At 43.8% G+C, this 14,260-nt stretch overlaps 1 protein-coding gene across 1 annotated transcript in view; it reads right to left on the bottom strand.

Moving 5' to 3' along the window:
- Positions 1-4,480: 4,480 nt before the first annotated feature.
- The window catches only part of LOC134585546 (serine/threonine-protein kinase N2-like), a 72,277-nt gene continuing 62,497 nt past the window's right edge, over positions 4,481-14,260 (bottom strand). The window contains exons 15-18 of the mRNA XM_063440981.1: positions 7,479-7,621; positions 6,388-6,495; positions 5,597-5,677; positions 4,481-4,672 (exon numbers count right to left, since the gene is read on the bottom strand). Of these exons, the coding sequence (XP_063297051.1) occupies positions 4,481-4,672; positions 5,597-5,677; positions 6,388-6,495; positions 7,479-7,621 (524 nt within the window). The remainder of the gene's footprint in view (positions 4,673-5,596; positions 5,678-6,387; positions 6,496-7,478; positions 7,622-14,260) is intronic.

Raw genomic sequence — 14,260 nt, forward strand, 5'->3', positions numbered from 1 at the left:
GTACACACACAAACACACAGACATTCAGATTCACACTGACACATGCACACACATAGATACACACACTGACACATACAATCATACTCAGATACATACACTGACATGCACACACCCTGATACACAGAAACACACTGACACATACAATCACACTCAGATAAATACCCTCACACATACACACACAATGACACATACAATCACATTCTGACACACACCCTGACACAAGCACACACAGCCTAAATCAGCCTTCTATCCACACTATACTAAAGTGAACTAATGTGATTATAGATGAAAATGAAGGAAAGGGACCTCAGTTAAGAAAAAGGATAAATTAGTCATTTATTACATGTGAGTTTACAGAGGAAGAGGTTCTATTTCAACTGTCAAAAGTAAAGACAAATAAGTCAATGGGACCTGATGGAATACACCCAAAGCTATTAAAAGAGCTTAGTGGTGTACTAGCAAAACCATTAACATATTTATTTAACCAATCATTAATAACAGGAGTAGTCCCAGAAGATTGGAAGTTGGCGAATGTTGTGCCCATTCACAAGAAAGGTAATAGGGAGGAGTCGGGCAACTATAGGCCAGTAAGCCTTACTTCAGTAGTGGGGAAAGTGATGGAAACCATGTTAAAGGATAGGATTGTTGAACATCTAAAAACACATGGATTTCATGATCAGAGACAACATGGGTTTACTTCAGGGAGATCATGCCAAACTAATCTTATTGATTTTTTTGATTGGGTAACTAAAATTATAGATCAGGGTGGTGCAGTAGACATTGCTTACCTAGATTTCAGTAAGGCTTTTGACACTGTTGCACATAGAAGGCTTATCAATAAACTACAATCTTTGAGTTTGGATTCCAATATTGTTGAATGGGTAAGGCAGTGGCTGAGTGACAGGCAACAGAGGGTTGTAGTCAATGGAGTATATTCAAAGCTTGGGCTTGTCACCAGTGGGGTACCTCAGGGATCTGTACTTGGACCCATTCTCTTTAATATTTTTATTAGTGATATTGCAGAAGGTCTTGATGGTAAGATGTGTCTTTTTGCGGATGATACTAAGATATGTAACAGGGTTGATGTTCCCGGAGGGATAAGCCAAATGGAAAATGATTTAGGTAAACTAGAAAAATGGTCAGATTTGTGGCAACTGACATTTAATGTGGATAAGTGCAAGATAATGCATCTTGGACGTAAAAACCCAAGGGCAGAGTACAGAATATTTGATAGAGTCCTAACCTCAACATCTGAGGAAAGGGATTTAGGGGTGAGTATTTCTGATGACTTAAAGGTAGGCAGACAATGTAATAGAGCAGCAGGAAATGCTAGCAGAATGCTTGGTTGTATAGGGAGAGGTATTAGCAGTAGAAAGAGGGAAGTGCTCATGCCATTGTACAGAACACTGGTGAGACCTCACTTGGAGTACTGTACACAGTACTGGAGACCCTATCTTCAGAAGGATATTGATACCTTAGAGAGAGTTTAAAGAAGGGCTACTAAACTGGTTCATGGATTGCAGGATAAAACTTACCAGGAAAGGTTAAAGGATCTTAACATGTATAGCTTGGAGGAAAGACGAGACGGGGGGATATGATAGAAACATCTAAATACATAAAGGGAATCAACACAATAAAGGAGGAGACTATATTTAAAAGAAGAAAAACTACCACAACAAGAGGACATAGTCTTAAATTAGAGGGACAAAGGTTTAAAAATAATATCAGGAAGTGTTACTTTACTGAGAGGGTAGTGGATGCATGGAATAGCCTTCCAGCTGAAGTGGTAGAGGCTAACACAGTAAAGGAGTTTAAGCATGCGTGGGATAGGCATAAGGCTATCCTAACTATAAGATAAGGCCAGGGACTAATGAAAGTATTTAGAAAACTGGGCAGACTAGATGGGCCGAATGGTTCTTATCTGCCGTCACATTCTATGTTTCTATGTTTCTATGTTTCTATGTTTCTAACTATATAAAAATTTTTGAGAAGGTAGTGGAAAAAGAGTTTAGATCTTTGGAGATAAATAAAAAAAAGTTGAAAAAAAACCTAAAACAACCCCCGCCCCCCCCACCTCCCCCCAAAGCTAATTTAACAAAAACAGAATGTAAAACGTTAAAATAATTATTGAGGGGGTGAGGCCTGACTGAGTAGAGAACAAGAAAAAAAAGTAAATTGTGCCCGGTATACGAGTGCAAAATGGTATACGTACATAGGTCTTCAGATAATTATACACAGTTGACCTCAAAATGAGAAGAAAAGTAATAGTGTAGCACAGTATATAAAATGCATATGTGTTTTATTATCTCATTTCACGTCCACTCACCTTTTATTGAGCTAACTTAGAGCTCTGCTGTTTTGCTCATGGACTGAATAATCCCCTTCTAAGGATATATGGTGATGCAGTCACCACAGATACTTCAAATAAGGCGCAGTGTGCAGGTTATATGTGGAGGTAAATACAGGAATAAAAACTCCAATGGTGAAGTAAGTACTGATGGAAATCAAATGAGAAAATAAGGTAATGTACTTACATTTACCAGAGCAGAACCTGCTCTAGTGTAAACAGCAACTGGGGTATGATACAAAACTAAGGATATGATGGTACCAGGAAGCAGTAAGTAAATAAATAAAAAAAGTATATCTATAAAAGTTTACTTTTTATTTTACCAAACAAAAATAAAAACAGAAAAACAGAAATAAAATACTTTCAGGAGTCCCACATGAAGCGTTTCGCCTCTCCAAGGCTTCTTCAGCCCGCAATCCAGCAGGATTTATGGAAACAGAGCATGTAAACACCCATTGTAGGGGAGGAGATCTAGAGAAAGAACTGGGAGCAGAAAATCATTCAATTTTTTATTCATGTACCCTAGAGCCTGATGGTCTAAATTTAGATTTTAATCTTATTTTTATTTTTACGAGATATAGTTATACTTTTCCATTTGTCATAGTATTAGTATAATGTGCTTATTTATTTTCATTCAACCTTCCGTTTTCATCCCCTTGTTTAGATCTATTGTCCCTTGATAACATATGCATATATTTTAGAATTTGTTTTATATTTTACATATTTTTATTTACATATTTATTTTTTATTATATATCTATATAATCCTTACTTTTATGTTTTCTATACATTGAGATATACCTTTGCCTATACTATGGTGTATTTTTTTATAATGTCTTAACATTCTCATTTAAAAAAATGATTTAACTATCTCCCGGGTCATGAGAGGCATTAAGGAATAGAGTGAGATTATAGCCTAACGTGGCTTAGCATCTAGGCACAGATGTGTGCTGACTAATTCCGTTATAAGGCAGGCTCTGTAGTATACTCGATAGTCTTCTTTTATTCTATTTTTCCTTAGATCAATATCTAGTATATGTTTATGGATATTCACTCTATACCTTAGCAGTCATATTGAGCTATATAGACTCACTATATATCTAGATCCATTCCGGGACTTGTGTTTATTCCCAATGTCTCTGATCTAGTTACATGCAGGCAATGCAGGGATTTTTCCTAAACCAGTAGATCACTAATATCTATTGCCACGACTACTATATACCGCTATAATTAGCCTATCAGAGTCTCTTAGACGAATGGTATTCCATATCAGTATTTCTGTGGCAACAGGGACTTTTTCAGTTATCATACTGGTTCAACATTTTTACCTTCTTTATCACCGTTTTGTAAACAGCCCCTTTTCACACACTTGTATGTTTGTTTGTTTTTGCCTCCGAATTAGGCCACTGAGAGAAGGGAAATGGTGGAGCCTCTTGGGCTCATAGATGGAACCAAATCTTGATGGGTTTTTGGAGCCATGTGGCATGCATCCAGCATAGATCTGGACTGAATAGAGCAGCAGGGAGCAGGAGAAAAAAAGATCCCCTGGGGGCCCGGTAGCTAATACAGGAGAATGGAGTGGTGAGGAGTGATAAGAGGACTGGTGGCTATCAGTTTAGACAACCTGGAGAGAAGCAAAAAAGACAAAAGACCAAAAAACGGACAACCTGAATCCAGGTAAGCGATTCTTATTTTTACCTATTTCTATTTATCACTGCTTGCATTAACAATTAATATCTTAAAGGGATTCTATAGTGTTAGGAATACCTTCTAATGCACATTACCAATTTACACCGGTGCCAGTAAAATATATCCACTATTTGATCCGCCTGATGCATTTTTTTTTTATAAATGTTCACAATGCATGAGATACCTACAAACAACCTTTCCAGAAAGGTAAGTACCCTTTTACCATTTTTCTTCTTTCTTGTTTTTATTTCTACCCACCTCTTTCCTTTCTATATATCTTTATGTCTATAAATGATTGATCTTCTCACCATCTGTTATACATTTGCCACACTTACACACTCGATCAATTGAAAAAATATCAAAACTTTTAATAGAATAAAAAAAATTACAGATATTAAATGCCCACTCCAGCAGAGTCCATTGTTGACTATCTTCATTCTTCAACCTAGTCGACCTCCCAGTCAAAACCTTGGAACAGATCTTGCTCTTCAGCTGTCAGTGGCTCTTCTGATGGTAGTAAAATGGGGGCCTGTGATGTATATCTTCTGTCGAAGTTACTAACGTCATCTAGTCGGGCGATCTCTGGCACATATGGTGGTTTGATCATTTTGCACAGCAACGCATACCAGTTTAGGTCCTGTTAAAAATGGAAAAGTTTTGAAGGAAAAGAATGAGAAAGATAAGCAACGCCACCACTATATAAATCAGTAAACTTAGAATACAAAATAACAGATATCAAAAACGTTTCGCAAAAATAGTGGCGGCTGGTTCATAGGGGCAGGAAAAACAGTGACTCCTAGAATTTTTATTGCAAAAAAACCCCAAATCATATCTGTTGGTGCGTAAGAACTAGTAGGTGTATGTTAGATAAAATACATGATATGCCTGTCATGATTATATTTGCAGTTTCTCCCCTTTTTAGATCACTGAAGAGGTAGAGCAACTATTAATTTCAAGATGTTGGCATTTCTTTTTAAAGAACACCCAATTTCTGGGTATAAACCTATAAGACATGTTATTCTGTTCTAGAAAGATTTCCGATACCAGCCAATGGCTTTGCACTCCGTCTTCAGATCCTGGATGCTCTAAAATCCCGGCCTTACCATCTCTTTTAATGCTGTCATTGGGTAACAGCATCATTAGGTGGAGTTAGATCTCTTTAAAGGGGTTATTGTTCCTGAATGCGTGTATCTATAGTATTACGGTTTTCAATATGACATGTAGTCTTGTTTGGTCATGGTTTAAATAGTTGGATTAAGTAGACAGAACTCAACAAGTCACAGGAAATAGTGCCCCATCAGCTTTAAACGTCAAAACCACCACTGATTTCAACTCCAATGGATATAGTTTCCCTCTAATTCCCTGAATGCATCCAAATACAATAATTCATGGAACATTGTGTATTTATTTTGAAAAGCTCAGCTAAAACATAATACTGGTTAAGCTGTTAAAATATGTATAACTCTCGAAAGTGACAGTTCCACTTTATACTAAATCAGACAAGAAATGGACATTAACTCTACACATCAATGGTAAAGGAATTAATAGAGCACGGACATACTTCGAAGAAAGGATGTAACTTCAAATCCATGGAGTCATCCTTGCTGGAACCGAGACGGGCTCTGGGATTTTTATTTAAAAGCTGTAAAAAAATTAATAAAATAAAACATCAGAATTCCAGGCATTATTGTTGCAGATACTCTGTATAGGTTAATGCAGAGCTCAATAAATGGTAGGCACCATGTAACCATGGCCTCTTGTTCTGGTGCCTAGACATAGTTCTTCTCCCCTGATTGCTGGCATGATTCCTGCTTCCGCAAAATGAAAGGTGTATATACTATGCCGGAATGTGCATAACTAATGAGAACATATACGGTATATTCTTAAAATATGAAATAAAACTAAAAGAAACTAGAAAAGAAAATCAAATTCCCTTCTTCCCAAACCCATCCAAACCTCCCCAAAGTCTTGACTCTTTTCCTGTACCTTCTATGTTACTTCCCAATATCTGTCAAGATTCAAACGAGGTCTTGGCTTGTATTTATCCAAGACATTGAGATATGACGTGATACATTATTACAGTATGAAAAGCCATAAGAGTTATACAACTCAGAAGCAGAGCTCCATCCAGGAACTCTAGTCCTAGGGCCTCCAGGAACTAGAACGTCATCATCGGCTTGTCTCCTACCTTACATAACAACTGCCATTAGAACAAGCTTCTCGGGGACTTCCTTCTTCCCAGGACAGCTTGTCAGCAATGATCTTCCACTCATTAGTAGTGACTAGAAATCTGACCTCACCTTACTCAATCTATCAGAATTAGAAAGCACTGAACATGCGTTGGCAACTTACACCTCTTATTATTGAGACTGCTTCCACAGATAGGAACTCCGGATAGTAGGATTCAGTGTAGACTATTTGACTCATCACCTCTTTTCTGTCATCACCTGGGAAGGGTAACTAATAGAAAAATATTTTTACAAAAAGTGCATTTTAGTTTGTAAAGCACTGAGCGCAAGGTCGAAAGATGCAGAAGTGGTATACCCGAGGATAGCCAAGGAAGGGGAAACATGACACTCCTACACTTTACTGGGGATGAATCAACCAAAATATTTGGCTACAATGTTTCAAAAAGTGACGGTGAGAAATAGGGGAGAGCTGGGTGCTCCTTACCATTTGGTAGCAGGAGGGTTGGGTGAGGCTGACCTGTATCCCCGCCCGCCCTGGATTTTATATACTAGTGATAGGGAGTAGGATATTGGGTTGTTTGTTTTCTTGGGTTGTGTTTTTTTCTTTTTCTCTGTGTTGTTACAGCGGTGGTGCCCTTACTAGCTCAGCAAATATATTCTATATATAGAAGATTTGTGGTCTGCAGAGAAGCTGAAGAAGGAATGCAGACTGCAGTGTGTTAAAGTAAATGTTTATCTGTCTATCGGTACTGAGCCGGGAGCTGACAATTTGGATGGTTGCTTGCCAGTTGTTCAGCTAAGTAAAGCCCATGCCCTATCCACCAGTGTCTTTATTTAGAGGCCGGCTATTTAGGGAGCATAAGTACATATTTATAGGTTGTTATTAGAAGTTAGTAATTGTCAACATTTTATGAATAATTGTGTCAGCAGTCATGAGCTCTTGTGACAAATGACGTATTTATTATTGCGCTAGACACACTCACATTGCAGTGAAAGTCATGAAAATAACAACCTATGAATATGAACCATAAAACAATGTATATGTAAAAAGGAATACAAGCACAATATAGTACAGAGTGTAATCAAAGTACTACAATAAGCTGTAGTGGTTAAAGTGCTCAAGGTGTCCATTAATTCTGACCATTCTACAGTTTAAAAATACTATCGCCCTCAACTGCCCGTATAATATCACACTGGGGATTTTGATTTCCAAAACAGGAATCCAACACATTTGTAAAAGTAAGCAATTCTTACCGCTGAAGTCAGCATCATGTAAGTAACAACGCCAAGACTCCACCAGTCGATAGATCTTGTGTATGATCTTCTCATAACCATTTCAGGTGCCATATAATCCAGGGTGCCACAAAATGTTCTGGTTCGATTTCTGTATCCCATCCCTCAGAAAAAGACAAAACGTAAATATACGATTATTCGGTCTTTTGTTGCATAAGTTCTTGTTTTTTATGTATTTTTCATTCGGCAGATGGGACTGCCGAACAGAGACCACCCCTGGCTCACTTAACTTCAAAGCCGGCATCACTTTCACCCTCTATGTGTGCGGTCAGCGTTCGTACTGCCGAACGCCACGTGGCAGAGAAAACCGCGGCCATCTTTTTTTTCGCCAAACAAAGGCAGCGGGACTTGGTCGTCGAGTGTCTGGAACTAAAATCGGACACTCGACTTCCCAAACACCGGTCTCAATCATACGAACGCTGGAACTAGTGATACCGATTAGCTAGGAGAGCGCTATTCGGTACAAATATGCACACGAATGAGGGGAACAATCGCTGCTAGGAGCCAGGGGAATTCATTCGGTACTTTTATGCATTTTTTCCCTTTTTCTGAAGTGACCGGCAAAACCACACGAACCTCTGGAACTATTTTGGGCAGTCCGCCCACAGTGAACCGGTCACACAGGACTTCCATACTTTTTGCGAACCCCTGAACCGATCCGGGTGAAATTTGGATATGTTGGTCACCCGGATCGGGGCTATCAGGGGATATAGTATTTGTGGGGATACCCCAGGTATAAAGGGGTGTTCCAGAAATTGGGGAAAATAGTGAATTTTCAGCCTGGAGATAATTAGGTTGTTACTATATCAGACCTGATTATCTCCAGGACTAGGGGAGGGAACTGCCTGTTTGTATTGGGTGTGTTTTATATTTTTACTGTTCGGGATTGGATAAATGTTACTCCTCCCTGTGGGATGTCCCCTTGCATGGGGACCTGCATAAAAAGCCATGTGTGTGAATAAAAGTTAGTTCTACTTGTATCCTGAACCTGGACTCTGACTGTTATTTGGAATTCGTATGCTGTAACAAGGGAATTATCTTATGCAGCTGTTTTATTCCGTATGGATTTCGGTTCCTGTAACTATCGAAGCAAGCTCGCACTACCTTAGACTCTGACCTTTCGGGAGGAAACTACCGAACGCGGTTTGTCTAAACTTGGTTTCCTTACAACTGGTGGCAGCGGTGGGATTCGAATCCCGAATGGACGTTACAAACCAAGCAAGGGAATGAATGGCTCAGCAGTACCAGCTACTTAAAAGAACCACACTAAAGGATTTACTGGAAGCTCGAGGCAGAGTGGCAAGTAACAAGACAAAAGCCACGTTAATTGCGGAATTAATACAGAGCGATAATACCAGTAATACAGAGATGGATCAAGAGGAAGAAACCGTGATGCAAAAGGACATCCGATGGATGGTCAGTCTATTGGGACCCAACCCAACTACAGAGGCGCTTTTGCAGGTCATGGCACAAGCCAGACAAGCGCAAAAAGAGCGAGAGGACCGGGACAGGCCGGCACAAGGAGATTTACTGCAGTCCCCGGGAAGTACTGGGGAGATACCAAAGAAGGTAAATTATGCAGCCTTTAAATCGTTTAATGACAATGAGATGGAAATTGACAGTTACTTGCAAGACTTTGAACGTCAATGTGCACTGGAGGGATTAGACTCCACGAAATGGGCTGCAGTCATTAGCAGTAAATTGTCAGGTAGAGCAGCCGAGGCGCTGCGAGCAGTACCTGAGGGGGACATACATAATTATGAAAAAGTAAAAGACATTTTGTTGGCCAGATATGCTGTAACTCCGGAGGCATACCGAAAAAAATTTAGAGAGCTGAGGAAGACTGGGAGAGATTCCCATACGGAATGGGCGTTTCGGCTACAACGGGCGGCCCGCAATTGGATGAAGGGCTGCCAAGCAACCACTCTGGAGGATGCTTTGCAACTAATGTTACTGGAGCAATTTTTTAATCACTCTGCAGAGGACATAAAAGACTGGGTTAAAGATAGAAAACCAAAAACTGTGGAGGAAGCCGCTAGGCTAGCGGATGAGTATCAGGATAATAGGAGGAAGGAGCAAGGGGTGAGCAGACCACCTTTTAAGCCTAACTACCAGGCTCCAACAACCCCTACCCCTCCTAGACCCTCCATGAGTAACCCTTCACCGAACCCAGCAAACACACCACGTCCCCCTGCAGTGTGCCATTATTGCAAGCAACCAGGGCATTATAAGAATCAGTTCCCTCGCTTAAACCGGGGAAGCTGGGAAAGGCAACCCCCACAACAACCCAGGGCAGCTGCTCATTGTGTGCAACAGGAAGGCACAACCGGTGTTCCTAACCAAGAAGAACAGTGGAGTGTGTTACACGAGGTCAACCCAGTTCAAGCTGGGGGTGACAACCGGGACCACCACCGCCAATGGATTACCGTAGATGGCGTGGGGGCCCGGGCTCTGAGAGACTCTGGGGCTACTTTGACTGTAGTGCAACCTCACACGATCAGAGCGCAAGCTCGCACCGGACGCACAGTCGCTGTGAGGGTGGCTGGGGGCGCTATCCACAAACTGCCCACCGCTAATATCCTTGTTGATTGGGGTTCCGGGTCCAAACAGCTGGAGGTGGGGATTATGCAAGAACTACCCGCCGAAGTTTTATTGGGAAATGATGTAGGGTGCTTGACCTCCCAACTGGCCCGAGACCCACCTGCCGAGGCATACCCAGTTACCACCCGAGCTCAAGCCAGACTGGAAGCTCCGCTGCACTCTGAGGAAAACCAGGTAAGAGTCGAAATACCCCCCTTACCCGATCCTCCCTTTCCTTTCTGGGATACCCCCCAGGGGTTTGAACAAGAGCAGCGTACCGACCCCACATTAGAGGGTTATAGGAAGGCCGCGGCCGTTACCCCAGGGAACAACCCGCACGAAAAGTTTGAGTGGTATAAGGGATTGCTGTATAGAGTGACCGAGGGGGTGGGACAGGGGGCCACCCAGGTCATCAAAAGACAGTTAATTGTACCCCGTAAATTCCGGGCTGAGTTGTTAAAACTCAGTCATGACATTCCCCTAGCAGGACATTTAGGGGTCAAAAAGACAAGAGACAGGTTAACCCAAACCTTCTTCTGGCCCAGGGTCACCCAGGACCTCAAGTATTACTGCAGGACGTGCGACGTCTGCCAAAGGGTAGGAAAAAGGGGAGACCTTCGGAAGGCCAAACTTCACCCATTGCCCATTATAGAACAGCCCTTTCACCGAGTAGCGGTAGATTTAATAGGACCCCTCAGCCGACCCAGCCAGTCGGGCAAAAAGTTCATATTAACCGTGGTCGACTACGCCACTAGATACCCGGAGGCAGTCGCCCTCACCAATATAGAGGCAGAGACCGTGGCCGAAGCCCTTATTCAGATATTCACCCGAGTAGGTTTCCCACAAGAGATCCTATCCGATCGGGGACTCAGTTCACGGCTACCCTGACACAACAATTGTGGCAGAGCTGTGGAGTGAAACCCCTGTTCAGCGCCCCGTACCATCCCCAGACTAACGGGCTCTGTGAACGTTTCAATGGCACTCTAAAACAGATGCTAAAAACCTTTACGGAGTCCCACAAGAACTGGGAAAAATTCCTCCCCCACCTTCTGTTTGCCTACCGTGAGGTGCCCCAGGCCTCCACTGGGTTTTCCCCCTTCGAACTCCTGTACGGGAGAAAAGTTCGGGGCCCACTGGAACTCGTACGGGAGCACTGGGAGGGCAATACAGACGAGGGGGGAGTCCCTATCGTCCAGTATGTCCTGGAGTTCCGGGACCGTCTGCGGGCGCTCACCGCATCGGTTCGGGAGAACCTGCAGACGGCCCAGGAGGACCAGAGGAAATGGTACGATAGGGGAGCCCAAGATAGAGTACTAGACTTAGGGCAGAAGGTGTTAGCTTTGAGGCCAGTTAAAAAGGATAAGCTCCAAGCCGCATGGCAGGGACCATTTAAGGTAGTCGAACGGGTTAGCGAGACCACCTACATCGTGAGCAAATGCTCAGATGAAAGGCTGACCAAAGCCTTCCATGTGAATATGCTCAAACCATACTTTGAGAGAACAGAGGATGTGGGCGCCGTGTGTGCGCCCGCCACAGAAGATAGTGAGGGACTACCCCTCCCCGATTTACTAGACACCGCTCCCTGTACTATTGACCAAGTAAGCTTGGGTCAAAATTTAAACCCCCTAGAGAAAGGTGAGGCCACGCAACTGCTGCAGAGATACCAAGAGATGTTTTCAGCCACCCCAGGCTATACCTCCGCTGCGGTACACCGCGTGGAAACCCAGGGAGAGACGCCACTGCGGCAACAACCATATCGGATCCCGGAAGCAGTGCGTGAGAGTATGCTCACCGAGTTAAGGGATATGTTACAGTTAGGGGTAATAGAACCCTCGCAAAGTCCTTGGGCCTCCCCGGTAGTACTAGTACCGAAGCGCGACGGCACCACGCGCTTCTGTGTAGACTATGGGAGGCTTAACGATCGTACCATAACAGACGCCTACCCCATGCCCAGAATAGATGAGCTCTTAGACCGTATGGCGGGGGGGAACTACTTGACTACCCTGGACCTGTGCAAAGGTTATTGGCAGATCCCCTTGGAGCCTGCGGCCATCCCCAAGTCGGCATTCGTCACCCCTTTCGGGCTATACCAATTCAAGGTTATGCCCTTTGGGATGAAGAATGCCCCGGCTACCTTTCAGAGGATGGCCGATAGGCTCCTGGAGGGGTTTCAGGACTTCGCATGCGCGTATCTAGACGATATTGCCGTCTACAGCCGCACATGGGGAGACCACCTGGGCCATGTGTCCAGGGTACTCCAACGAATCCACCTCGCAGGGCTCACGTTAAAACCCGACAAATGTCACGTAGGTCTGGCCGAGGTACAGTATCTCGGCCACAGGGTGGGCTCCGGTAGACAGCGTCCAGAGCCAGCTAAGGTAGAGGCCATAGCGAACTGGCCCCAACCTCGGACCAAAACCCAGGTACTAGCTTTCTTAAGGACGGCCGGTTATTATAGAAAGTTTGTCCCAGAGTACAGCGCCCTGGCCAAACCCCTCACCGACCTTACCAAAAAGGCCCTCCCCAAACAGGTTTCCTGGACCCCAGAGTGCACGGACGCTTTCCAGAAGCTTAAAGCGGCATTGAGTGAGGCTCCTGTGTTGGCAGCACCCGACTACACTAAACAATTTCTTGTACACACAGATGCCTCCATGTTCGGACTGGGAGCCGTGCTAAGCCAAGTGGGCACAGACGGCATGGAACACCCGGTGGCATACCTCAGCCGTAAACTGTTACCCCGAGAAGTCAGCTATGCCACCGTAGAAAAAGAATGCTTGGCCCTCGTGTGGGCACTCAAGAAGCTACAGCCCTATTTGTATGGGCGGGCATTTACCCTTATGACGGACCACAACCCCCTGGTATGGCTTAACCGGGTAGCTGGAGACAATCCCAGGCTATTACGGTGGAGCCTAGCCCTTCAACCTTATAATTTCACTATGCAGTACCGGCCCGGAAAACAAAATGGTAATGCGGATGGCCTGTCACGCCAGACCGAACTGGACTCCTAAACCGCTACTTTTCTCGGACATCCCCAAGCCAACCCGACAGGGTCTAGGCGGGTATGCCGACCTATGGACTTATAGGGGAGCAGTGTGAAGAAATGACTATATTATTCGGTCTTTTGTTGCATAAGTTCTTGTTTTTTATGTATTTTTCATTCGGCAGATGGGACTGCCGAACAGAGACCACCCCTGGCTCACTTAACTTCAAAGCCGGCATCACTTTCACCCTCTATGTGTGCGGTCAGCGTTCGTACTGCCGAACGCCACGTGGCAGAGAAAACCGCGGCCATCTTTTTTTTCGCCAAACAAAGGCAGCGGGACTTGGTCGTCGAGTGTCTGGAACTAAAATCGGACACTCGACTTCCCAAACACCGGTCTCAATCATACGAACGCTGGAACTAGTGATACCGATTAGCTAGGAGAGCGCTATTCGGTACAAATATGCACACGAATGAGGGGAACAATCGCTGCTAGGAGCCAGGGGAATTCATTCGGTACTTTTATGCATTTTTTCCCTTTTTCTGAAGTGACCGGCAAAACCACACGAACCTCTGGAACTATTTTGGGCAGTCCGCCCACAGTGAACCGGTCACACAGGACTTCCATACTTTTTGCGAACCCCTGAACCGATCCGGGTGAAATTTGGATATGTTGGTCACCCGGATCGGGGCTATCAGGGGATATAGTATTTGTGGGGATACCCCAGGTATAAAGGGGTGTTCCAGAAATTGGGGAAAATAGTGAATTTTCAGCCTGGAGATAATTAGGTTGTTACTATATCAGACCTGATTATCTCCAGGACTAGGGGAGGGAACTGCCTGTTTGTATTGGGTGTGTTTTATATTTTTACTGTTCGGGATTGGATAAATGTTACTCCTCCCTGTGGGATGTCCCCTTGCATGGGGACCTGCATAAAAAGCCATGTGTGTGAATAAAAGTTAGTTCTACTTGTATCCTGAACCTGGACTCTGACTGTTATTTGGAATTCGTATGCTGTAACAAGGGAATTATCTTATGCAGCTGTTTTATTCCGTATGGATTTCGGTTCCTGTAACTATCGAAGCAAGCTCGCACTACCTTAGACTCTGACCTTTCGGGAGGAAACTACCGAACGCGGTTTGTCTAAACTTGGTTTCCTTACATTAGGATATGGCTGCAAGG

The sequence above is a fragment of the Pelobates fuscus genome, chromosome 1 (assembly GCF_036172605.1).
Source record: "Pelobates fuscus isolate aPelFus1 chromosome 1, aPelFus1.pri, whole genome shotgun sequence".
NCBI classification, from domain to species: domain Eukaryota; kingdom Metazoa; phylum Chordata; class Amphibia; order Anura; family Pelobatidae; genus Pelobates; species Pelobates fuscus.